A 25,556-nucleotide genomic window follows, 5' to 3' on the forward strand; every position below is an offset into this window, starting at 1 on the left:
GGCTGGCAGGTTCCCCTTCCCCCCCTTCCCCCACCCCTCCATCCCCACCTCAGATCCAAGACCACAGAAAACAGTCTTGAAGTGCAAACCACCCCCACAAAAAAAGGTTTAATGAAAACTAGAAAACAATATACAAAAACCTTTATCGTAGTTTGGTTTTGGGGGTTTCATACGCATGTAGGTCAAAGAAAGCACCATAAAAATCCACAGTACATCGTGGTGAACCCTGTCCCCTCCTAGAAATCCCTTCCCCCTCCCGGTGAGCCCAGCAAGAGGTCAAACCAGCACCGGTGGGCCAACGGACGGGGCAAACGCCGAGCCCAAGGACGGGGTCGGACCGGACCGGCCCGGTCTGTCAAAGGGCAAAGAGGAGGAAGCGTCTCTCCTCCCTCCCTCCCCCAGCCAGCCGGCCCAAGCCCGTCTAGGCCTGACCTCTCCTCCAGGTCACAAGCCCAGGAGTTTCCAGGTAGCCAGAGAAGGGGATGGGGCAGCTTCCAATTGGGAGATTCCCCTGCCTCTGAAGTATTTGCCCATCCCCAATCCTGCTTATTCCCATTGGGATTCCACGGGGGATTCCTCTGGGGGGGGGGGGATCCCATCCTTGCCCTTCCTCCCCCTCTCCTCGTGAGGGGCCGAGAGGGTTTGATTGGCTCTTCAAAGCTCCTTAGCACCTTGGACAGGGAGGGCAGGGGTCGTGAGCATCAGAATAAAAATGAATCAAGTTTCACATTATGGGCCCTGGCCCACCCTCCTCTCCTGGAGGAGGAAGAGGAGGGCTGGGGTGGACAGGTCAGCCCATAGAGCACCTCATGAAGTGGGAAATGGGGGAAAGTGGAGGCCTGGGAGATCAGGGCAACTGTGAAGCGCACTGCTGCCCATCTCTCCATCTCCACCTCTCCCCCAGAGGCCTGAGACCAGTGCTGATCGGAGGGAAGGAGGGACAGTCAGAATGGAGCCTCCAGGCTTTGTCCTTCTGAGAGGGAGAGACTCTCCAGGTGGAGACAGGGTACTCATCAGGTTGCAATGCTAGACTGTAAGCTTGCTGCGGATGGGGAATGCATCTACCAACTCTTATATTGTACTCTCCCAAGAGCTTAGCTCAGTGCTCTGCACGCAGTAAGCACTCAATAAATACCTTCGATTAATAGAATGACAGTTATGGCCCAGATGTCAAAAGGGCTGATCGGGGAACAGGAACTCCTCCACTCCGGCTTCCCTTCCTCAAAACGTCCCGGATTAGACGTCTCCCCTCGAAGATGGCTCAACCGTTTTCCAGGAATCCCCCACCAAATTCACCATTGGCTCTCAGACACTCCCCTTCAGTGCACTTTGGCCCAGACTGAGGGAGTGAAGAGCAGAGGGAGCGAGGAGGCTGGGAAGATGGGGTGGGGAGGGGACAGGGCGAAGGGGTGCGGGGGGGTCACTCGTCCGCGGGCTTGATGAGGTGACCACTGAAGGTGATGTAGGTGTCCACATCATCGCTGTAGATGGCGTTCTCCCGCTCCCGCTTGAAGAGCCTCACCCAGGCCTGGTCCCCATCCTGCAGCTCCATCATGACGCTCTGCCCCTGCATGATGCTGCGGTCACTGGGCTGCGCGTACAGGATCACGGCCGGCTCCTCATTGCGCATGATGTGCATGTACGTCTCCTTGAAGTTCCAGGTGTGGACGTTGAGGCTGAAGAAGTACAGGCCGGCGAAGGGGCAGAAGAACCGTCCGGAGAACATGTCGAAGCGGCCGTCCAGGTTGACGAAGACCGTGTCGAACACTAGCGACTGGTAGCCCTCGCTGCTGTGGAGGGCCTTCTTGCGGCCCACAGAGAAGGCCGCGAACCGGGCCTGGCAGGGCTTTCCAGGGATGCCCACCTGACCCTTACTGCCCTTCAGTCCCTGAGGTCCGCGCTCACCCTGGGGTCCCTCCTTGCCCAGCTTTCCTGGTGTTCCTAGGGACCCACGGTCTCCTTTGTCTCCTGCAGAGCAGAGAAAAGGGAGTTCAGTTAGACCGGCTCCCTTCCTGCAAAACTCTGACAGTTCTTCCACCCTCTCTAGTCTGGAAGCTCGTTGTGGGCAGGGAATGCATCTGTTATATTGTTGTATCTTACTCTCCCAAGCGCTTAGTGTGCTCTGCACACAGTAAGCACTCAATAAATACCACTGACTGACTGACTGACTTTGTTCTCTGGCCAGGTTTCTGCCAGAAGACAGGGGATTGGGCCCAGATGACCCCTTAAGATCCCTTCTGGGTCTAGGGTGCTATGATTCAATCAGTCAATCAACTCATCAGTGGCATTTATTGAGCACTTGCTACGTGCAGAACATTGTACTAAGCACTTGGGGGAGTACGGTACAACAGAATTAGCAGACACGTTTTCTGCCCATAACAAACTTACAGTCTAGAGAAGCAGAAGAGAAGCAGCGTGGCTCAGTGGAAAGAGTCTGGGCTTTAGAGTCAGAGGTCATGGGTTCAAATCCCAGCTCCGCCACTTGTCAGCCGTGTGAGTTTGGGCAAGTCACTTAGCTTCTCTGGGCCTCAGTTACCTCATCTGTAAAATGGAGATTAAGATTGTGAGCCCCACATGGGACAACCTGATCACCTTGTATCCTCCCCAGTGCTTAGAACAGTGCTTTGCACAGAGTAAGCGCTTAACAAATGCCATCATTATTATTATTATTATTAGAAGGAATTCATCCAGGAATCAGAGGAACAGAGAGGCTGTAATAACAATGGTGGAATCTGTTAAATCCTTACTCTGTGCCAAGTACTGTGCTAAGTACCAGGGTAGATACAAAACAGATACAACCCAGGTCCCAAAGGGAGCTCACAGTGTTTGTGGGAGAACAGATGCCAAATCCCCATTGTACAGGCCAGGAAACTGAGGCACAGAGAAGTGAAGTGACTCGTGAAATGTCACACAGTAGGCAAGTGGCAGAGCTGGGATTAGAATTTAGATTTCCCCTGTCTACTGCTTCTCTGCCATTTGCCCAGAGGTGGGATTGAGGCTTCTATCAGCCAAGATCGCGGTGTCCAGGCCAAAATGAGCCAAGCCAGGTATGAATGGGGGTCTGTTTCTGGTCAGGCATCTATCACCAGAATTTGTTGAGCGCCTATGGGGTGCAGAGCGCTGTCCTAAACACTTGGGAGAGTGTGATAGAATTGGTGGACATGATCTTGCCTTCAAGGAGCTTTCACTGGAGTGGATTGATTATTTCAGCCAGGCTCCTTTCATTGACAGGTCATCTGGGAGGCATGGATGGTCCACAGGTGTGCACTGAGTCAGACCCACCTGCCTGACCCTGGGTCTTGCTGGGATTTTCCACCCCAGCAGGGAATGTCTAATTCTGTATGGGCCTGATGTTTCGTATGGAGGTGGCCGCACTGTGGCACCAACTATTGTCAATTCTGGAGCCGTGCGCTCCATCCTGTTGACATACTACAAGTCGGGGTGGTGGGACAGGAGTTGGGGGCAGAGAGGGGTGCAGCCATCTTACCCTGGACCAAGGCTGGTTGTCCTTTTGGAGGCCTGGCTGGATTTTGTCCACATACTGGGCTTCTCCCTATCCCCCAGGGAGTCCACATCTCTCCAAGGTAAGGAGGTAAGGAGTAGTGACTGACCTCTGACCTCTGACCTCCACCTTTTCCTCTCACCCCCTCTTAGGGACCTTGCATAGAGTGTCACCATCCCCTGAAGCACTGCCTCCTCCAGAGGCTCCTGGGTACCCAGGCCCCTGCCCAGGGAGGTGGTCTAATTCAAGGTGGGGGTTAAGGGCAGGGTTGGACTAACCGGAGAGAAATGGGGCACCTTCCCTGATCCTTGTGGAACCACACACAACCCTCCCTGACAACAACATCTCCACCTGGAAGGGGCGAGGGGCCCCAGGGCCCAGCAGATGCCCATGCGAGCCTACTCACCCTTCAGGATGGTGATGTTGATGTAGGGACGCACCTCAGGCAGGATATACGTGGGGGTCGAGGGGTTGGCGGGGCCCGGGGGTCCCGCCGGAGGGTCAGGGGGTCCCGGGGAGTCACAGCAATGTTGGCAACCCCCAGAGGGAGTGGGAGACATGACTTCCCCGGAGGCGGTGGGTTCCTCCGTCGGCACACCAAACACCAAGAGAGGGAGCAGGAGGACGATCCAGTGGGAAGGCTGGGGTGTGGTCACCATGGCGACCTGCAAGGGGAGATGGAGGAAGAGGCAGGGAAGAGGGATTGTTGTGCTGGGGTGGAAGTCTGCTTGCCTTCTTGGTGGTGATGGTGGTGGCCTGGGGTGGGGAGGGGTTATTCTGGAATCAAGTTAAATAGTCCACCTAGCTCAGGGAAAGTTTAATCTGAGTCCATGGTGTTCTCCTGCAGATAAACCAGGCTCAGGGTACAGGTACACCCTTGACTGACTGAGGGATCTAAAGGCAGGCTGCTGCTGCTGCTGCCATCTGCCAATAAAAGGAGTGTGGACAGAGAAAGCTAGAAGATCAGTTCTGTACGTACACCTACATTTTCTTTTCTAAATGATTTATTTTATATTAACGCTTTCTCCCCCTGTAGACTGTAAGCTCATTGAGGGCAGGGAATGTATCTACTAACTCTGTTATATTGTATTCTCCCAAGTGCTTAGAACAGAGCTCTGCACATAGTGAGTGTTCGTTAAATACCAAAAATTGATTGATTAGTTTAGAGAGAACGGAAAGTGAGCTGGGAAGTAGAGAGAATGGGGAGTGAGCTTGGAAGTAGAGGCTGACTGAGAGTCTCGAAACTGATCATGAAGAGTCTTTGGTTGACGTGGAGGGCAGCTTGGGAAGCTGTTGGAGAATTTTGAGGAGGGGAGAGTTGAGACACTTTTAAATGATGATCTGTGCAGCAAGATGTTGGAGAAGGGGGGAGGCTGGAGAGAAGGAGGCCAGTGAGGAAGCTGATGAATTGTATGAACAGAGCTTGGACCAGAGGGGGTAGTAGTTTGGGGTGGTGAAGAATGGACAGATGTAGAAGATGTCATGTAGCCCATAGGATTCAGTCTCCTTAATCCAGGACCTCCCCATCTCCCCCTCCTCACAGCATCACTCTGGCCTCCCATTGGGATCTCCAGCAAATCAATCGATGGTATTTACTGAGCGCTGATTGTGTGCAGACCACTGTACCAAACGCATCTCTCTTGGAGAAGCAGCATGGCTTAGTGGAAAGAGCACGGGCTTGGGAATCAGAGGTCATTGGTTCTAATTCTGGCTCCACCGTTTGTCAGCTGTGTGACTTTGGGCAAGTCACTTAACTTCTCTGGGCCTCAGTTCCCTCAACTGCAAAATGGGGATTAAGACTGTGAGCCCCACGTGGGACAACCTGATTACCTTGTATCTACCCCAGCACTTAGAACAGTGCATGGCATACAGTAAGCGCTTAATAAATACCATCATTATTTATTTATTATTTTATCTCTCCCAGAGGGCAAGACGAGGACAACCAAGACCAGGCGCTTCAATATCTGGCAGTAGTGATGTGGTGGGTAGAAGGAGGGGAATGTTGTCCCTCCCGTCAACATTCATTCATTCAATCATATTTATTGAGCGTTTACTGTGTGCAGAGCACTGTACTAAGCGCTTGGGAAGTACAAATCAGTAACATATGGAGACGGTCCCTACCCAACAACAGGCTCACAGTCTAGAAGGGGGAGACAGACAACAAAACAAAACAGGTAGACAGGTGACAAAATCGTCAGAACAAATAGAATGAAAACTATGTGCACATTATTCTTTGTGCCTCAGTTCCCTCATCTGTAAAGTGGGGATGAAGACTGCGAGTCCCTCATGGGGCGCTTAGCAAATTACAAGGCGCTTAGCAAATGCCATCATTATTAAGAAGCGTGGCTCAGCGGAAAGAGCCCGGGCCTGGGAGTCAGAGGTCATGGGTTCAAATCCCGGCTCCACCACTTATCAGCCGGACGACTTTGGGCAAGTCACTTCACCTCCCTAGGCCCCAGCTACCCCATCTGGAAAATGGGGATGAAGACTGTGAGCCCCTCGTGGGACACCGTGAACACCCTGCAACCACCCCAGCACTCAGAACAGTGCCCTGCACATAGCAAGCGCTCAACAAATGCCATTATTATTATTATTACCTCATCTGTAAAATGAGGATTAAGATTGTGAGCCCTCCGTGGGACAACCTGATCAGCTTGTAACCTCCCCAGGGCTTAGAACAGTGCTTTGCACATAGTAAGCACTTAACAAATACCATTATTATTATTATTATTATTACCTCATCTGTAAAATGGGGATGAAGACTGTGCGCCTCCCATGGGACAACCTGATCAGCTTGTAACCTCCCCAGGGCTTAGAACAGTGCTTTGCACATAGTAAGCACTTAATAAATACCATTATTATTATTACCTCATCTGTAAAATGGGGATGAGGCCTGCGAGCCCCCCGTGGGACAACCTGATCACCTTGTAACCTCCCCAGGGCTTAGAACAGTGCTTTGCACATAGTAAGCACTTAATAAATACCATTATTATTATTACCTCATCTGTAAAATGGGGATGAAGCCTGTGAGCCCCCCGTGGGACAACCCGATCACCTTGTAACCTCCCCAGGGCTTAGAACAGGGCTTTGCACATAGTAAGCACTTAATAAATACCATTATTATTATTACCTCATCTGTAAAATGGGGATGAAGCCTGCAAGCCCCCCGTGGGACAACCTGATCACCTTGTAACCTCCCCAGGGCTTAGAACAGTGCTTTGCACATAGTAAGCACTTAATAAATACCATTATTATTATTACCTCATCTGTAAAATGGGGATGAAGCCTGTGAGCCAGAGACACAAGCTTGGGGGGCATTGCCATCCCCCCACATTCCATGCCATCCAGGTCAATGGGGCTACAGACATACAGGCGAGGGGGATGAGGGAAAAAAAGACCTCTCCTGACAATGGTTGGAGACTACAGCCGGGGACTGGGCTGCGCTCCCAGGCCTCTTTCCCAGAATGAAAAAACCAAAATAATACCAGTGGAGACAGGGTTGTAATTCACTTTTAAATTACTGTAATTTACTTTAAAGTCTGCCTCCATCCCTTGGTTGTAAACTCCTTGAGATGGTCTGTGTCTTCTGACTCCACTATATTTGCCCAGGAAAGTATAGTGCTCTATGCAGAGTAAGTACTCAGTAAATAGCATTGATTGATCGGTTGGCTTGGGAACACTCTCCGCTCCCCTGCCACTAACCTCCTCACTGTACCTCGTTCTCACCTGTCCCGCCGTCGACCCCCGGCCCACTTCCTCCCCCTGGCCTGGAATGCCCTCCCTCCACACAGCCGCCAAGCTAGCTCTCTTCCTCCTTTCAAAACCCTACTGAGAGCTCACCTCCTCCAGGAGGCCTTCCCACACTGAGACCCCATTTTTCCTCTCCTCCTCCCCATCCCCCCCGCCTTACCTCCTTCCTCTCCCCACAGCACCTGTATATACGTTTGTATAGATTTATTACTCTATTTATTTTACTTGTACATATTTACTACTATTCTATTTATTTTGTTAATGATGTGCATTTAGCTTTAATTCTATTTATTCTGACGACTTGACACCTGTCCACATGTTTTGTTTTGTTGTCTGTCTCCCCCTTCTATACTGTGAGCCCGTTGTTGGGTAGTGACCGTCTGTATATGTCACAAACTTGTACTTCCCAAGCACTTAGTACTGTGTTCTGCACATGGTAAGTGCTCAATAAATACGATTGAATGAATGAGTGGGGCCCGTCCTAAGAAATATCCCCACCCACATTTTGACCCATTGAAGAATTTGGCGGGTTGCACATCAAATAATAATAATAATAATAATAATGATGGTATTTGTTAAGTGCTTACTATGTGCAAAACACTGTTCTAAGGGCTGGAGGGATACAAGGTGATCAGGTTGTCCCATGTGGGGGCTTACAATCTTAATCCCCATTTTACAGATGAGGTAACTGAGGCACAGAGAGGTTAAGCGACTTGCCCAAAGTCCCACAGCTGACAATTGGCAGAGCCGGGATTTGAACCCATGACCTCTGACTCCAAAGCCTGTGTTCTTTCCACTGAGCCCTTCTCTAAACGAGAAGCCCCGTGGCCAGCGAGTCAGAAGGACCTGGGTTCTAGTTCCAACTCCATCGCTTGTCTGCCGTGTCACTTCAGGCAAGTCACATAACCCCTCTGTGCCTCAGTTCCCTCATCTGTAAAATGGGGATTAAAGAGAGCCCCATATGGGACATGGACTATATCCAATCTGAGTAATCTGTATCTACCCCAATGCTCAGTACAGTGCCTGGCACAGAGTAAGCGATTAACAAATACCATTAAAAAAAAATGCTCACTCACTTCTAAATTTGGTGGGGAAAGACCCGCCCCCCACCCCTAGGATTAGCCTCTGAGCCCCACCTTGGGGGAAATCTCCCCCTTCCCCCTTGGCTGGTGAAGCCTTCAGGTTGGGGTCTTGGTGCTGCAGTTTCGCAGGATCGGAGTGCGAGGCTGGAAGGCTCCGGGAACAAATTTAGTCCGGCTTTAAAATAGCACCTTTTCTGGGATCTGCCGTAGAGCTGGGGATCCTGGTAGCCCCTCCATAATGATAATGATGGTATTTGTTAAGCGAGCCATGGTTAAGCGATGGTATGTGCCGAGCACTGTCCTAAGCCCTGGGGGAGATACAAGGTGATCAGGTTGTCCCACGTGGGGCTCACAGTCTTCATCCCCGTTTTACAGATGAGGTAACTGAGGCCCAGAGGAGTGAAGTGACTTGGCCAAGGTCACACAGCTGATAAGTGGCGGGGCCAGGATTAGAACCCAAGCCCAGGCTCTTTCCATTAAGCAATACTGCTTCTCCGTAGGACTTTAGCCTGGTCCCTAGAGTTCTAAAAAAACACCTCCTGGTTCCACCTTTTCTCTTTGCTCTCCTTCCTTCTCCAGGGCTGCGGGAATTAGCCGGGCGAGGGCAAATTGGCTCTGGGAAGCTGGGGCTAAGTAGTCTGAGCCTGGGAAAAGGATAATAATAATAATAATAATGGCATTTGTTAAGCACTTACTATGCGTGAAGCACTGTTCTAAATGCTGGGGGGATACAAAGTGATCAAGTTGCCCCACGTGGGGCTCACAGTTTTAATCCTCATTTTACAGATGAGGGAACTGAGACCCAGAGAAGTGAAGTAACTCGCCAAAAGACACGCTGCTGACAAGTGGCGGAGCCGGGATTAGAACCCATGACCTCTGGCTCCCAAGCCCAGGCTCTTTCCACTGAGCCACAATGCTTCTCTTGCCACGCTGCTTCTCTTAATGATGATGATGATGACATTCTCTGTCTCCCCCTTTTAGACTCTGAGCCCACTGTTGGGTAGGGACTGTCTCTATGTGTTGCCAATTTGTACTTCCCAAGCGCTTAGTACAGTGCTCTGCACATAGTAAGCGCTCAATAAATACGATTGATTGATTGATTGATTGATTATTTGTTAAGCACTTACTCTGTGCCAAGCACTGTTCTAAACGCTGGGGGAGATACAAGATAATCAGGTTGTCCCACGTGGGGCTCACAGTCTTCATCCCCATTTTACAGATGAGGTAACTGAGTCACAGAGAAGTGAAGTGACTTGCCCAGAGTCACACAGCGGATCCGTGGCAGGGCTGGGATTAGAACCCACGACCGGTGACTCCCAAACCCGGGCTCTTTCCACTAAGTCACGCTGCTCCCAGAGAAACGAGGGGAAAAAAAGGGAAGGCAAGGCAGGGAGCGGGAAGCAGGCCAGGGAAGGGGCCGGGGGTGTGGGAAGGAAGAAGAAAGTCTACTCGGGAGCAAATTGAGAAGTTCTTGGAAGCCCGCCTGAGAAGCGGGGGCTGCTGCGGTGATCCCAGCCCGGTCCGGGGGGAGTGGCAGGGTGACCCCCTCGCCCAGTGTCCCCCCAGCGACTCACCACTGAGGAGGAGAGACGTTCAGTCCACTCCGTCTCCGATTAGCCTCAAGCAGGGACTGAACCTCCCTCTCCCCTCCCTGCTCTGGCCCCGCTGGCCTGGTTAAGATAAAGAAGTCCTAGATTTCCTACTTTAACTCGTTAGTAGCTCGGTGGGACGGGAAGCTATTTAAACTCCCTCCAGACTCTAAGCTCCTTGCGGGCGGGAAATGTGTCTACCAACTCTGTCGTCCTCTCCCAGGTGCTTAGTACAGTGCTCGGCGCATAGTAAGCCCTCAGTTGGGACCCCTGATGATCAATCAGCCATATTTATTGTCGGCTGACTGTATGCGGATGACCACGATTTCTTGATGGGGAGGGGGAAATATGGAAAAACCGGAGCCCCTTGCCAGGAACTAAGGTTCCCGCTGTGAATAATAATAATAATAATAGTCATAAATATGTTTAGAGCTTTCTATGTGCCAAGCACTCTTCTAAACACTACAGTAGATACAAGATAATAATGATAATAATAGTAGTAATAATGGCATTTGTTAAGCACTTACTACGTGTGAAGCACTGTTCTAAGCACTGGGGAGGATACAAGGTGATCACATTGTCCCACTTAGGGCTCACAGTCTTAATCCCCATTTTACAGATGAGGTAACTAAGGCTTAGAGAAGTTAAGTGACTTGCCCAAGGTCACACAGCAGACATGGGGGGAAGGCGGGATTAGAACCCATGACCTCTTTCCACTGAGCCACGCTGCTTCTCTACTCCATCAGGATCATCAGGCCCCATTTGGGGCTCATATTATAAGTAGGAGGGGAGACAGGCATTGAATCCCCATATATAACTGAGGGAACTGAGGGCCAAAGGTAAAAGACTTGCCCAAGGACACACAGCAGGTGCCTGTTTACTTGTTTTGATGCCTGTCTCCCCTTCTCTAGGCTGTAAGCCCGTTGTGGGCAGAGATTGTCTCTATTGCTGTTTTGTACTTTCCAAGCACTTAGTACAGTGCTCTGCACACAGTAAGCGCTCAATAAATACGATTGAATGAACAAAGTGGCAGAGGAGGGATTAGAACCCAGACCTTTCTGATTTCCAGGTCCTTTATCCTTTCCCATTAAGTTCTCTGCTTCACAGGGAAGAAATCAGGATACCCCAGCCATGAAGCGCCTGACGCTGGCATGGGCAGGGAGCAGCGCTAGGATGCACAGATTACAGCAGCCGCAGTAGCAACAATGCAACAACTTCCTCAGTAGCGCACAATTCCGGGCCTGGCATGGGCTCCAAAGCAGCTCCACGTGGCATCGGGGTTTCCCTGCAGTCGAGGGGACTGGAGGAAGCAGGGGGTGGGATGACACAGGCAGCCTCAGCCTGGCTCCTAATTCTTCTCCATCTGCTAGCAGAGCAGCATAATAATAATTATGGTATTTGTTAAGCATTTACTATGTGCCAGGCACTGTTCTAAGCGCTGTGATAGATACAAGATAATTGGATTGGAAACAGTCCCTGTCCCACTTGGAGCTCACAATCTTAATTCCCATTTTACAGATGAGGGAACTGAAGCACAGAGAAGTGGCGTGATGCCCAATGTCACACAGTAGACAAGTGGCAGAGCCAGGATTAGAACCCATGACCTTCTCACTCTCAGGCGGTCAGTATGTGTCAGATTAGGGGCTGAGAAAGTCAGGGGCTAGGCTAGGCACTATCTCCAGGAAGCGAGGCTGGGGAGGGGGAGACAAGGAGAGAAGATTGAGGCACGAAGAGAGGGGAATAATACTAACGATTATGGTATTTGTTAAGTGCTTACTATGTGCAAGCACTGTTCTAAGCGCTGGTGTAGATACGAGGTAATCAGGTTGTCCCACGTGGGGCTCACAGTCTTAATCCTCATTTTACAGATGAGGTAACTGAGGCACAGAGAAGTTAAGGGGCTTGCCCAAGGTCACAGAGCAGACAAGTGGTGGAGCAGGGATTAGAACCCACATCCTCTGATTCCCAAGCCTGTGCTCTTGCCACTAAGCCACGACTGGAAACAGAACTCAAGAATCCTGTTTCTGGGTTCTGTCCCCTCCCCCTCGCCCCTTACACACATATATAATTCCAGAAAGGACCAAGTCAAGAGTGCTAAGAGTCGGCAGGCAGGGTGCTGACCAGAGGTAAATTGGGAAGAAAGTGCCATGGCAGAGCCTGGCCCCCGGCCAGGAGCAGCCAGGCCCCAGGAGTTCCGGTTGGGAGGCTGAGGCCGGACTGGAAAGTCTGGGAAAATATGCAGCGAGGAGGGGGGCAAGACGAGAGGGGAGGACGTAGAGAGGAGGGACGGCAGCAGGGTGGTGATTGGAAGGGGTCATTTCTTTTCCTAGCAGTTTGGTTGGCCCCACTGAAGTGGTCTGATGAAGAAGGGCCTGTTTCAGCCAGGCGCCTTGCCCATTTGGCCCATACTGACCAGGGGGCTGGAGGTGGGTGGACGGGGGATGCTGAAGTCAAGGGGACCCACGGCAGGAACCCAGAGCCGCTCTGGAGCACCCTGACATTGCGAGCCCCTCCCTCCTGGCTGGGTGGCTGCAGCCCATCTGACTTCCCAGGTCAGGGACTCCAGGCATTCGGGCTGGGCCCGGGAGATGGGGCCCTGTAGGACCAGAGGGCCCCCTGAGCTGCCCCAAGCTGCAGGAGCCTGTGACCCAGGGGTGACCTTGTCCACTTAAGCCTCCTGAGGGACGCAGAAGGGCTCAGATGGGAACACAACCCCCTCCCCCCACTGGCCCTTTGACCCACCTGGCTCTGTGCTTTGTGACTGGCCGCGTCCCTCTCTGTGAGTCTGCTGTCACCGCAGCTCTGGCCTTGGCTGTCCTTCCATCCCCTGATCCCATTTCCTGGACAAGCCTCCTCCTCCTCCTTCCCTCCTCCTGCGCCTTCTCTCCCCCTCTTTCTCCTCTCTCCTCCCTCCTCCTCCACCCTCCCTTCTCCCAGTCCCGTGAGGAAGGTGGCAACGTGAGTGACAGAGGGTCCTCCCTTACCTCTAAACACCCGAGAAGAGGGTCCGGGGAGGGTGTGGGCTGGCGGGGCCGGAGCTCGCCTGTATCCTCAGCTACTCCTTGGGAAGGGGTGGAAGGGAGGAAGAGAGGGAGGGAGGGAGGGAAGGAGCAAGGCCAAGCTGATTGAAGCCAGCTGCGGGGCCAAGGGCTGTTATGTAATTGCTGTCTCTGCCATCCGCCTGCAGCCCCTCCCCTGCGGTTGGGGTCTGACCAGCTGGGGCTCTGTCCCTACCATGACGTGAGCTGCAGAGAAGCAGAGCGGCTCCCCTCCTGGGCAGGCCGCCAGTCACCTCTGGCATAGCCGCAGCAGGCTCCGTCCCCAGAGCCTCCCTCCCGAGGCCCTTCACGGCTTGTTGGCCCCCCAGAAACCAAGAGCCCACCGTCCACCGCTTCCCAACTTCACTCCCCCCGTTTAGAGGTCTTTGGGGACACCATGGAATTGGAGGGGAGGGTGGTCACCCTGGAAGGCTGAGATGAGAATGGGGAAAGGAGAGAATCAATAGCCTCAGTTTGGGTCTCAACCTCTGCCACTGCTGGGTGGTTTTGCACAAGTTGCTCTCTCCGCCTTCTGACCAGACTGATCCTTGTCCCCTCCCTACCTCTGCAGGATGAGGTGAAAAGGGAGGAGGTGGAACAGAGGAGAGATCTGACATAGGTTAGATTTTGGGGGCGGGGGGCATTTGTTAGGTTCTTACTATGTGTCAAGCACTGTTCTAAATGATGGGGTAGATACAAGTTAATTAGGTTGGACAGGGACACAGTCCCTGTCCCGCATGGTGCTCACAGACTAAGAAGAGGGGGGAACAGGAGAACTGAGACACAGAGAAATTAAGTGACTTGCCCAAGGTCACACAGCAAACAATTGGCAAAGCAGGATTAGAACCTAGGTCATCTGACTCCCAGTCCCGTGCTCTTCATCCGCTCTGGCTTAGATTCTGCCTCTTTCCAGTGTGCACTCCCTTTCTTCTCCCAAACCTGTGAGGAGCTGGGTGTCTGGGCAGAGTCTGGGCACCCGGGTTCCACTACCTTTCCTCCCTATGCCCTTCACCCCCAGGCAATCAATCAATCAATCAATCGTATTTATTGAGCGCTTACCGTGTGCAGAGCACTGTACTAAGCGCTTGGGAAGTACAAATTGGCAACATATAGAGACGGTCCCTACCCAACAGTGGGCTCACAGTCTAGAAGACATGCTCCTTTCCCCTCAGCCCCTCATCTCTTCCTCCCTCCGAAAGCAGGATGGCCAAATGAAAAGAGCTGGGACCCGGAAATCAAAGGATTCATCCAAGCTCCACCACTTGCCTGCTCTGTGACCTTGGGCAAATCACTTAATTTGTCTGTGCCACATTTTCTCACCTGTCAAAATAGGGATAGGACATCTGTTCTCCCTCCTACCTAAAGTTCACTTAGTACAGGGACTGTGTTCAGATTTGCTTATCTACCTGGGCGCTTAAAATGGCACATAAAATGTGCTTCACCAAGACCACATTTTTTTATTATTATTATTACTGCCCTCTTCTATCTCTCGCTCTTTACCCCCAACACCCAGCAGCCACACAGAGAGGCCCTGTGTGAAAACCAAACTCTCTGCAATCCTCGGAACCATCAGACACTTTCCCAGACAAGCAGAGGGGCTGGGGATAGAGGGTTTATGAGGAAGCAACATGGCCTTGGGCAAATCGCTTCACTTCCCTATGTCTCAATTACCTCATCTGTAAAATGGGGATTAAGACTGGGAGCCCAGTGCAGGATAGGGTCTATGTCCAACCCAATCTGCTGTATCCACCCCGACACTAAGTACAGTGCCTGGCACATAGTAAATGCTTAACAAACACTATTATTATTACTATCATTGCCTCAGTTACCTCATCTGTAAAATGGGGATTAAGACTGTGAGCCCTATTCCAAACAGGGACTATACCCAACCCAATCTTTTTATATCCATCCCAGTGCTTAGTACAGTGCCTGGCACATAGCCCACTGTTGGGTAGGGACTGTCTCTATATGTTACGAACTTGTACTTCCCAAGTGCTTAGTACAGTGCTCTGCACACAGTAAGCGCTCAATAAATACGATTGATTGATTGATTAACACCATTATTATTATTATTATTATTATTATTGCCTCCATTACCTCATCTGCAAAATGGGAATTAAGACTGCGGGCCCTATGTAGGACAGGGAATATGTCCAATCCAATATGCTTGTATCCACCACAGAGCTTAGTACAGTGTCTGGCACATAGTAAGTGCTTAACAAACACCATTATTATTATTGTTATTGCCTCAATTACCTCATCTGTAACATGGGGATTATTATTATTATCATTGCCTCCATTACCTCATCTCTAAAATGGGAATTAAGACTGTGAGCCCTTTGCAGGACTGCGACTATGTCCAGCTCGATCTGCTGTATCCATCTTAGCACTTAGTATGGTGTCTGGCACATAATAAGTGCTTAACAAACACCATTATTCTTACTATTATTATTATTATTGCCTCAGTTACCTCATCTGTAAAATGGGGATTAAGACTGTGAACAGGACAGAGACTATGTCCAACCCAATCTGCTTGCATCCACCCCTGTGCGTAGTACAGTGCCTGGCACACAGTAAACCCCTAATGGACACCATTATTATTATTATTAATAATAGTTAATGAGTCAGTGGGAAATACAGTCAATCGTATTTAATGAGCACTTACTATGTGCAGAGCACTGTACTAAGCGCTTGGGAGAGTCCAGTATGACGATAAACAGTCACATTACCTGCCTGGAATTATTAATATTATAATAATTATATAATAATAATCAATGAGATAGGATGAGCTCTGGGGCTGCAGTCAGGGAGGTGGACACCAGGATTCAGCTTTCATTCATTCATTCAATCGTATTTATTGAGCGCTTACTTGTGTGCAGAGCACTGTACTAAGCGCTTGGGAAGTCCAAGTCGGCAACATATAGAGACGGTCCCTACCCAACAACGGGCTCACAGTCTAGAAGGGGGAGACAGACAACAAAACAAAACATATAAACAGAATAAAATAAATAGAATAAATATGTTCAGCTCCAATCTAGGCCCTCCTGAATTAGGAACAGCGGCAGCAACAGAAACCTCAACCCCAAGGGATGGTGCAGTGCGTGACACGCAGGACTGAGCAGGGCAAGAGAACAAAGTGGATAGCACTCTGGCCTCTGAATCCAATCAATCGTATTTATTGAGCGCTTACTGTGTGCAGAGCACTGTACTAAGAGCTTGGGAAGTACAAGCTGGCAACATATAGAGACAGTCCCTACCCAACAGTGGGCTCACAGTGATCTGAGTTCAAATCTCGATGGGACCTAAAGTTGCTTCTAGCCTGTGAGCCCGTTGTTGGGTAGGGACTGTCTCTTTCCGTGGCCGAATTGTATTTTCCAAGCGCTTAGTCCAGTGCTCTGCACACAGGAAGCGCTCAGTAAGTACGAATGAATGAATAGATGGATGGATGGATGGATGGATGGATGGATGGATGGATGGAAGGATGGATGGGTGGATGGAAGGATGGATGGATGGATGGAAGGATGGATGGACGGATGGATGATGGATGGATGGATGGATGAATTAATGAATGAATGAATGAACCGTGCTCCCGTCAGCACGAGGCCTCGGTGGACAAACACCGCCCCCTGCAGGAGAAACAGAGAACAGCGGCTGAGGCCTTAAGAGCCAATTTTCCTCTGCCTGATTTCGGCCTGTACCGCCCTCCTTTTTAATAATAATAATAATAATAACAATAATAATAATAATAGCACATTAAATAGAATAGAATTAAATAGAATGCGCATTAATAAAAGCGCATTTATTAAGCGCTTACTATATGCACAGCACTGTTCTAAACCCCAGCTTCACACTTCATTCATTCATTCATTCATTCAATCGTATTTATTGAGCGCTTACTGTGTGCAGAGCACTGGACTAAGCCCTTGGGAAGTACAAGTCGGCAACAGATAGAGACTATCCCTACCCAACAACGGGCTCACAGTCTAGAAGGGGGAGACAGACAAAAAAAGACAAAACAAGTAGACAGGTGTCAATACCATCAGAATAATTAGAATTATAGCTATGTGCACATCATTAATAAAATAGAGCAATAAATATGTAGAAATATACACAAGTGCTGTGGGGAGGGGAAGGAGGAAGGGCAGAGGGAGGAGGCGATGAGGAAGGGAGGAGGAGGAGAGGAAATAGGTGGGGGGCTCAGTCTGGGAAGGCCTCCTGGAGGAGGTGAACTCTCAGTAGGGCTTTGAAGGGAGGAAGACAGGACCGGGCCAACACGCGTGCTTTTCCAGGACAGGATGAGAACAAGTCAGGTCCGCGTGTGCCCGTCTCTAAGTCTGGATGTGACTACAAGTATGAGAAGCAGCGTGGCTTAGTGGAAAGAGCACGGGCTTGGGAGTCGGATGTTTCAGGTTCTAATAATAATAATGATGGTATTTGCTAAGTGTTAACTATGTGCTGAGCACTGTTCTAAGCCCTGGGAAAGATACAAGGCAATTAAGTTGTTCCACGTGGGGCTCACAGTCTTAATTCCCATTTTACAGATGAGGTAACTGAGGTACAGAGAAGTCAAGTGACTTGCCCAAAGTCACACAGCTGACCAGTGGTGGAGCCGGGATTAGAACCCACGACCTCTGACTCCCAAGCCCTTGCTCTTTCCACTAAGCCATGTGGATTCTAATCCCAGCTCCACCGCTTCTCAGCTTTGTGACTTTGGGCAAGTCACTGACTGTCACTGTTATTGTTGTATCGTACTTTCCCAAGCGCTTAGTACAGTGCTCTGCACACAGAAAGCACTCGATAAATACAATTGAATGAATGAATATTTGTTAAGCGCTTATTATGTGTTAAACACTGTTCCAAGTGCAGCGGTAGATACACATCAATTCAGTTGGATACAGTCCTTGTCCCGCATGGGGCTAACGGTCTAAGTAGGAGGGAGAACAGGAAAACTGAGGCACAGAGAAGATAAGTTACTTTCCTAAGGTCATGCAGCAAGCAGTTGACAGTGGAAATTAGAACCCAGGTCCTCTGACGCCCAAGCCCATGCTCTTCCCACTTGACCATGGTATGACATTGAGTACCAGCGCTTAGAACAGTGCTATGCACATAGTAAGCGCTTAACAAATGCCATCATTATTATTATTATTATTACTTGAAGCAGCCAGGATGGCTGATCCTTTCCTCTTCTCCCTCTCCCTTCTCCATCGACCTGATTTACTTCCTTCATGCAGTCCCCTTCCCAGACCCACGGCACTTATGTCCAAAATTGTCATTTATTTATTTAGATTAAGGTCTGTCTCTCCCTCTAGACTGTATGCTCTTGGTGGGCAAGGAGTGTGCCCATTATATTGTCCTTTCCCAAGCGCTCAGTACAGCACTCTGCACCCAGGGAGCGCTCAATAAATACGACTGACTCACAGACAGACTAAACCGCAGCTGTGCTTCTGTCTATTAAGTTACAGGTTAATAATAATAATAATAAATATGATTGATTGATTGATAATTTTATAATTATAATTTTGGTATTTGTTAAGCACTTACTATGTGCAAAACACCGTTCTAAGTGCTGGGCACTGTTCTAAGCGCTGGTCATAACCCGCCTTGATTACTGTATCAGCTTCCTTGCTGATCGCCCAGCCTTCTGTCTCTCCCCACTCCAGTTCAAACTTCACTCTGCTGCCTGGATCATTTTTCTACAAAAAATGTCCAGGACATGTTTCCGCACTCCTCAAGAAATTGTAGTGGTTGCCCATCCACCTCCACATGAAAAAAAAATCCTCATCATTGGCTTTAAAGCACTCAATCACCTTGCGCCTTCCTACTTCACTTTGCCACTCTCCTTCTACAACCCTGCTGGCACACTTTGCTCCTCTAATCCAACCTTCTCCAACCTATTTTATTTTGTTAATATGTTTTGTTTTATTGTCTGTCTCCCCCTTCTAGACTGTGAGCCCACTGTTGGGTAGGGACCGTCTCTATATGTTGCCAACTTGTACTTCCCAAGCGCTTAGTACAGTGCTCTGCACACAGTAAGCGCTCAATAAATACGATTGAATGAATGAATGAATGAATGAATAATAATGATGGCATTTGTTGAGCGCTTACTATGTGCAAAGCACCGTTCTAAGCGCTGGGGAGGCTACAAGGTGATCAGGTTGTCCCACGGGGGGCTCACAGCCTTAATCCCCATTTTACAGATGAGGGAACTGAGGCCCAGAGTGACTTGCCCAAGGTCACACAGCTGACAATTGGCAGAGCCAGGATTTGAACCCATGACCTCTGGCTCCCAAGCCCGGGCTCTTTCCACTGAGCCACGCTGTCCGTGTTTGCTAGTGTATAAGGGTGTCCCTGGGGGCCGAGCGAGTTGTGGGAATGATGGCTCTGTCCCTCAGATTCGCAGTGCACGCAAGAAGAGAGGACCCGGGCTCACATAATATTTACATATTTTATGGTTGGAAGGGTAGAGGGCGGCAGGTTTCCATGATCAAATATTTGCATGTTTTCTAGTCTCTGGAACAGATAATGAAGTTGGCAACTCATGTGTCCTCTCCCCTGAGAGACCCCGGGGCTCAGCAGCCTTCCCCTGCCCTCCCCCGAGACTCACTTCCCTCTTTGCTACAACGCCCTCCCATCCCCCCCAACCTGCCCTGACCCCACAAAGACAGTTCCTTTTTCTGCCCAGGGACCACGTTTGTCATTCATTCCATAATTCTATTAGTTCTGATGATTTTGACACCCGTCTACGTGTTTTGTTTTGTTGTCTGTCTCCCCCTTCTAGACTGTGAGCCCGTTGTTGGGTAGGGACCGTCTCTAGACGTTGCCGACTTGGACTTCCCAAGCGCTTAGTACGGTGCTCTGCACACAGTAAGCGCTCAGTAAATACGATTGAAGGAATGAAATTCATTCTTTCAATTCAATATATTGAATATTGAATATATTCAATATATTGAGCGCTTACTGTGTGCAGAGCACCGTACCAAGGGCCTGGGAGAGGACAATATAATGTGAGCATGTTGTTGGGTAGGGACCGTCTCTTTATGCTGTCAACTTGTACTTCCCAAGCGCTTAGTACAGTGCTCTGCACACAGTAAACGCTCAATAAATATGAATGAATGAGTGAATAAGCACTGCCCACTGTGCTGCTCTACCCATGTAACTCTGTTGGGTCCGGCCAGGAGGGAAAGGAAGTCAAGTTTGGGGGGTTTGCCTTCTTCCAGAGGGGCCGCGGTGACCGTGAAGAACGTTTAAGCGACTTGTGTTGTCAAGCTTGGGTCACTCGTGTGTGATAATAATGATGGCTTTTATTAAGCGCTTACTATGTGCAAAACACTGTTCTAAGCGCTGGGGAGGTTACAAGGTGATCAGGTTGTCCCACGGCGGGCTCACAGTCTTAATCCCCATTTTACAGATGAGGGAACTGAGGCACAGAGAAGTGAAGTGACTTGTCCAAAGTCACACAGCTGACAAGTGGTGGAGCTGGGATTTGAACCCGTGACCTCTGACTCCAAACCCCGGGCTCTTTCCACTGAGCCACACTGCTTCTCAACGCGCTTAATGCATGTGTGCACCATAGGCACATACCCCCGGGAGGACACACAGTGTGCACAGTAGGTGCAGGCACTCCCTCCCCCCAAGGAGCACATATAATTAATAATTAATAATAATAATAATGGTATTTGTTAAGTGCTTACTATGTGCCAAGCACTGTTCTAAGCTGTGAGGTAGATACAAGATAATCAGGTTGTCCCACGTGAGGCTCGCAGTTTTAATCCCCGTTTTTCAGATGAGGTAACTGAGGCCCAGAGAAGTTAAGCGATTTGCCCAAAGTCACACAGCTGACAATTGGCGGAGCCAGGATTTGAACCCATGACCACTGACTCCAAAGCCCGGGCTCTTTCCACTGAGCCATGCTGCTTCTGGAGGTACCCCCTGGCTCCTCTCTTTTTTCAGCCCCACTGACCCAGGGAGCTTCCTCTAGGGAGCCCCCTGCTCCTACAAGGTGGATAAGCTAAAAAAATCAGACCAGTGACTTCACCATTGTCTTTCCCCTTCTCTCCTTATTAATTTGTTGCCTCTTCCCAGCTCAGCTTCTAACTCTTCCTCCCTCTCAGCTCTCCTGCATCTCACCTCCAACCCTGGCTGGATTCACCTCCTCCAGGAGGCCTTCCCAGACTGAGACCCTTCCTTCCTCTCCCCCTCGTCCCCCTCTCCATCCCCCCATCTTACCTCCTTCCCTTCCCCACAGCACCTGTATATATGTATATATGTTTGTACATATTTATTACTCTACTTACTCATTTATTTATTTATTTATTTATTTTGCTTGTACATATCTATTCTATTTATTTTATTTTGTTAGTATGTTTGGTTTTGTCTCCCCCTTTTAGGCTGTGAGCCCACTGTTGGGTAGGGACTGTCTCTATATGTTGCCAATTTGTACTTCCCAAGCGCTTAGTACAGTGCTCTGCACACAGTAAGTGCTCAATAAATATGATTGATGATGATGATGATGATTCATTCATTCATTCAATCATCTTTATTGAGTGCTTACTGTGTGCAGAGCACTGTACTAAGCGCTTGGAAAGTACAATTCAGCAATAGAGACAATCCCTGCCCACAACGGGCTTACAGTTCCCAGCCCGGAGCACCCTCCCCGCAGACTTCAGCTCTTCCCATCCAACACCTCCATAAAGTCCCACCTCTTCCAGGAGGTCTTCCCAGATTCACCTCCACCTCCCCAGATCACATCCTGCCAATTACCACCTCAGCAATTGTCGTCTCAACTGCCACCCATAGCACTTTTGTGCATAGCGATTTGCAGACTCTGCTGTCAAAGCATATATAAATTCATGGGAGGTTTTTAAATGTTTTTTTATAATTGTATTTGTAAAGTGCTTACTGTGCTCGAGGTAACTTACTAAGCACGGAGGTAGATGCAAGCTAATCAGGTTAGACACAGTCCGTGTACCACGTGGGGCTCACGGTCTTAATCCCCATTTTACAGATGAACTAACTGAGGCACAGAGAAGTGAAGTGACTTGCCCAACGTCACACAGCGGACAAGTGGCAGGTTGGGATTAGAACCCAGATCCTTCTGACTCCCAGGCTCTTTCCACTAAGCCACACTGCTTCACTGAGATCAATATTGTCCCCGTCCCTTTCTTTTCCACCCTGCTTTTCCTCTTCCCCATCTTCTAGACTGTGAGCCCACTGTCGGGTAGGGACCGTCTCTATACGTTGCCAACTTGTACTTCCCAAGCAGTGCTCTGCACACATTAAGTGCTCAATAAATACGATTGATTGATTGATCCTGTTCCTTTTTTCCTCTCTCTTTCTTCCCTGGCTTCCTGCCCCTGCTTTCTCCCTAGTTTTCCCAGTTTGTGTTCCCTGGGACCATCCTCTCTCTTCCAAGCGGACCCCTCCAGTCTCCCCCCCACCCCTCCCAAGCCCCCTTGTTCCATCCCATCCCCCTCCAGGACCTAGTCTCCCAAATCTGGGTCCATCTTGCAATTGAGGCCCAGTCCTGCTCGCCGGACCCTGGGCTTTGAGTCAGTGTTACCAGAGGCCGTCGCCTAGCAACCACCTCTTAGAGAAAAGTTCAAGGTGACGCTTGGTGCAGGCGGGGGCGGAGGGAGGCGGGAGCCTGCGAAGGCAGCAGGAGGTTGGGAGAAAGATGCACAAACAGGGACCTCCCTAAACTCATTCTGCTCCATCCCACCCCCATGTCTCCTCTGCATATTCCTGGCCCATACACTGAAGGTGCACACACATACATGCACACATAATAATAACAATAATGGCATTTGTTAAGCGCTTACTACATGTGGAGCACTGTTCTAAGCGCTGGGGGGGGGAAACAAGGTGATCAAGTTGTCCCACGTGGGGCTCACACTCTTAATCCTCATTTTACAGATGAGGTAACTGAGGCTCAGAGAAGTTAAGTGACTTGCCCAAGGTCACACAGCAGACATGCGGCGGAGTCGGAATTCGAACCCATGACCTCTGACTCCAAAGCCCGTGCTCTTTTCACTGAGCCACGCTGCTTCACATATCCATGCACACAGTACACACATGCACACAACCATCTGTAAGCCCCATGTGGGACAGGGACTGTGTCCAACCCAATTTGCTTGTCCCCACCCCAGCGCTTAGTACAGTGGTAAGCGCTTAACAAATACCATAATTACTACTATTGTTATTATTGTCTGCTGTGTGACCTTGGGTGAGTCACATCATTCATTCATTCAATCGTATTTATTGAGCGCTTACTGTGTGCAGAGCACTGCACTAAGCGCTTGGAAAGTACAAGTTGGCAACCTATAGAGATGGCCCCTGCCCAACAGTGGGCTCACAGTCTAGAAGGGGGAGACGGATGACAATACAAAACATATTAACAAAATAAAGTAAATGGAATAAATATGTACAAGTAAAATAGAGTAATAAATATGTATTCATTCATTCATTCATTCAATCGTATTTATTGAGCACTTACTGTGTGCAGAGCACTGGACTAAGCGCTTGGGAAGTACAAGTTGGCAACCTATAGAGACAGTCCCTGCCCAACAGCGGGCTCGCAGTCTAGAAGGGGGAGACGGATGACAAAACAAAACATACTAACAAAATAAAGTAAATGGAATAAATATGTACAAGTAAAATAGAGTAATAAATATGTATTCATTCATTCATTCATTCAATCGTATTTATTGAGCGCTTACTGTGTGCAGAGCACTGTACTAAGCACTTGGCAAGTACAAGTTGGCAACCTATAGAGACAGTCCCTGCCCAACAGTGGGCTCGCAGTCTAGAAAGGGGAGATGGACGACAAAACAGAACATATTAACAAAATAAAGTAAATAGAATGAATGTGTACAAGTAAAATAGAGTAATAAATATGTACAAATATATATATATATATATATATATATATATATATATATATGTACACATCACTTCTTTGTGCCTCAGTTACCTCACCTGTAAAATGGGGATTAAAGGCAGTTCTCTTCCCCGCAAACCCTAGGAACCCTACCAGTTACACCCTTCATCTTGGAAGCAGAGGAAAATCTGGGGGCACTGGGTGCCAAAAGCTACTTTGTGTCTCCCCCAAAGTGCGCGCGCGCACACACACACACACACATACACGTACACACAGACCCCCTGAGAGTGTAGGTGACTGGACTAAATGTGATGCTGGAGCGAAGAACCAAGGTGCTTGAAGCAGCATATGGCTTAGTGGATACAGCACAGGCCTGGGAATCAGAAGGTCGTGGGTTCTAATCCCGGCTCCGCCACTTGTCTGCTGTGTGACCTTGGGGAAGTCACTTCACTTCTCTGGGCCTCCGTTACCTCATCTGTACAATGGGGATTGAGACTGTGAGCCCCATGTGGGACAGGGACTGTGTCCAACCCAATTTGCTTGTACCCACCCCAGTGCTTAGTAGAGTGCCTGGCACATGGTAAGCGCTTAACAAATACCATAATTACTACTATTGTTATTATTGTCTGCTGTGTGACCTTGGGTGAGTCACATCACTTCTCTGTGCCTCAGTTACCTCACCTGTAAAATGGGGATTAAAACCATGTGCCCCATACAGGACTAGGTCAGTGTCCAACCTGATTAGCTTGTATCTACCCCAGTGCTTAGTACAGAGCTTGGCATGTAGTAAGTGCTTAACAAATATCATTTTTAAAAAAAAGAACAAGCAGAAGCCACTGCTGTGTTCTGGTACACAAATTGCCCCCAAAGTGCCCCAGCCTCCAGCCTTCACCGGTGACTGAGGAGTGAGTTGGATGATCCCCAGGGACCAACTCCCCCCCTCCGGCCCTCATCCCCTCGCAGTCCTGCAAATATGGGTGCTGCCGGACTCTCCAGACCCTGCCCTGGCCCTGGCTGGAGGTCTCCCTTGCTCGGCTGGGAACTCCTCGAGGGAAGGCAATCATGTTCGCGTACTATATTGTGTATGCTCTCCCAAGCTCCAGTCCAGTCCAGTGCTCTGCACCCAGTAAATACCATCAATAGACCGATTGCACTAGCAGATTTTTCCAGTCAATATCTGATCCTTCATCTTTATTAATGGCACATTGACGTTTTGGGGGTCATCAAAGGTGTCCCCAACCCCACGTCCATCTTAGATTTCTCCAAGCATCCCTAAGGACCAGGATGGGGACAGGGCCTCAGATTGTCCCCCTCAAGCCCCAGGTGGAGCTGGGCTGTTCTGTGTTTGAGTCAGACCATCTTCCTATCGGCCCTGTTTCCATGTCCCCAGCCTCTCCTTCTCGGCCCCTTAAGTCCTCCTCCTCCTCCCTGGCCTGGTCTTCCGCACCTCCATTCTCTGCTCCCTTGAAAACCTCACCTTTCTCCTTCACCTCCTTGCTGTAGCCTTTCCCTCATTTCCCTCATCAGCTGTATGCCTGAAATCCAAGTGGTTAAGTAAACGGTGCTTCGAGAAGCAGCGTGGCTCAATGGAAAGAGCCCGGGCTTTGGAGTCAGAGGTCATGGGTTCAAATCCTGGCTCCACCAATTGTCAATTGCCAGCTGTGTGACTTTGGGAAAGTCACCTCACTTCTCTGTGCCTCAGTTACCTCATCTGTAAAA

General features: G+C 49.6%; 1 protein-coding gene across 1 annotated transcript; it reads right to left on the reverse strand.

Moving 5' to 3' along the window:
• Nucleotides 1-152: 152 nt before the first annotated feature.
• Nucleotides 153-12,976, reverse strand: C1QTNF6 (C1q and TNF related 6). The gene is made up of 3 exons (XM_038756659.1): nucleotides 12,908-12,976; nucleotides 3,909-4,167; nucleotides 153-1,968 (listed from the first exon to the last, which is right to left on the reverse strand). The coding sequence occupies exons 2-3, from the start codon at nucleotides 4,159-4,161 to the stop codon at nucleotides 1,421-1,423; spliced, it is 801 nt and encodes a 266-aa protein (XP_038612587.1). The 5' UTR covers nucleotides 4,162-4,167; nucleotides 12,908-12,976; the 3' UTR covers nucleotides 153-1,420.
• Nucleotides 12,977-25,556: the final 12,580 nt, after the last annotated feature.

The sequence above is a fragment of the Tachyglossus aculeatus genome, chromosome 14 (genome assembly GCF_015852505.1).
Source record: "Tachyglossus aculeatus isolate mTacAcu1 chromosome 14, mTacAcu1.pri, whole genome shotgun sequence".
NCBI classification, from domain to species: Eukaryota; Metazoa; Chordata; class Mammalia; order Monotremata; family Tachyglossidae; genus Tachyglossus; species Tachyglossus aculeatus.

Bases quoted from the DNA above. Each gene is read 5' to 3' on its own strand.
- C1QTNF6 (XM_038756659.1), bottom strand. From the start codon at position 4,161: ATGGTGACCACACCCCAGCCTTCCCACTGGATCGTCCTCCTGCTCCCT. The intron at 1,969-3,908 runs GTGAGTAGGCTC...TCTGCTCTGCAG, and splicing joins CAACATCACCATCCTGAAGG to GAGACAAAGGAGACCGTGGG.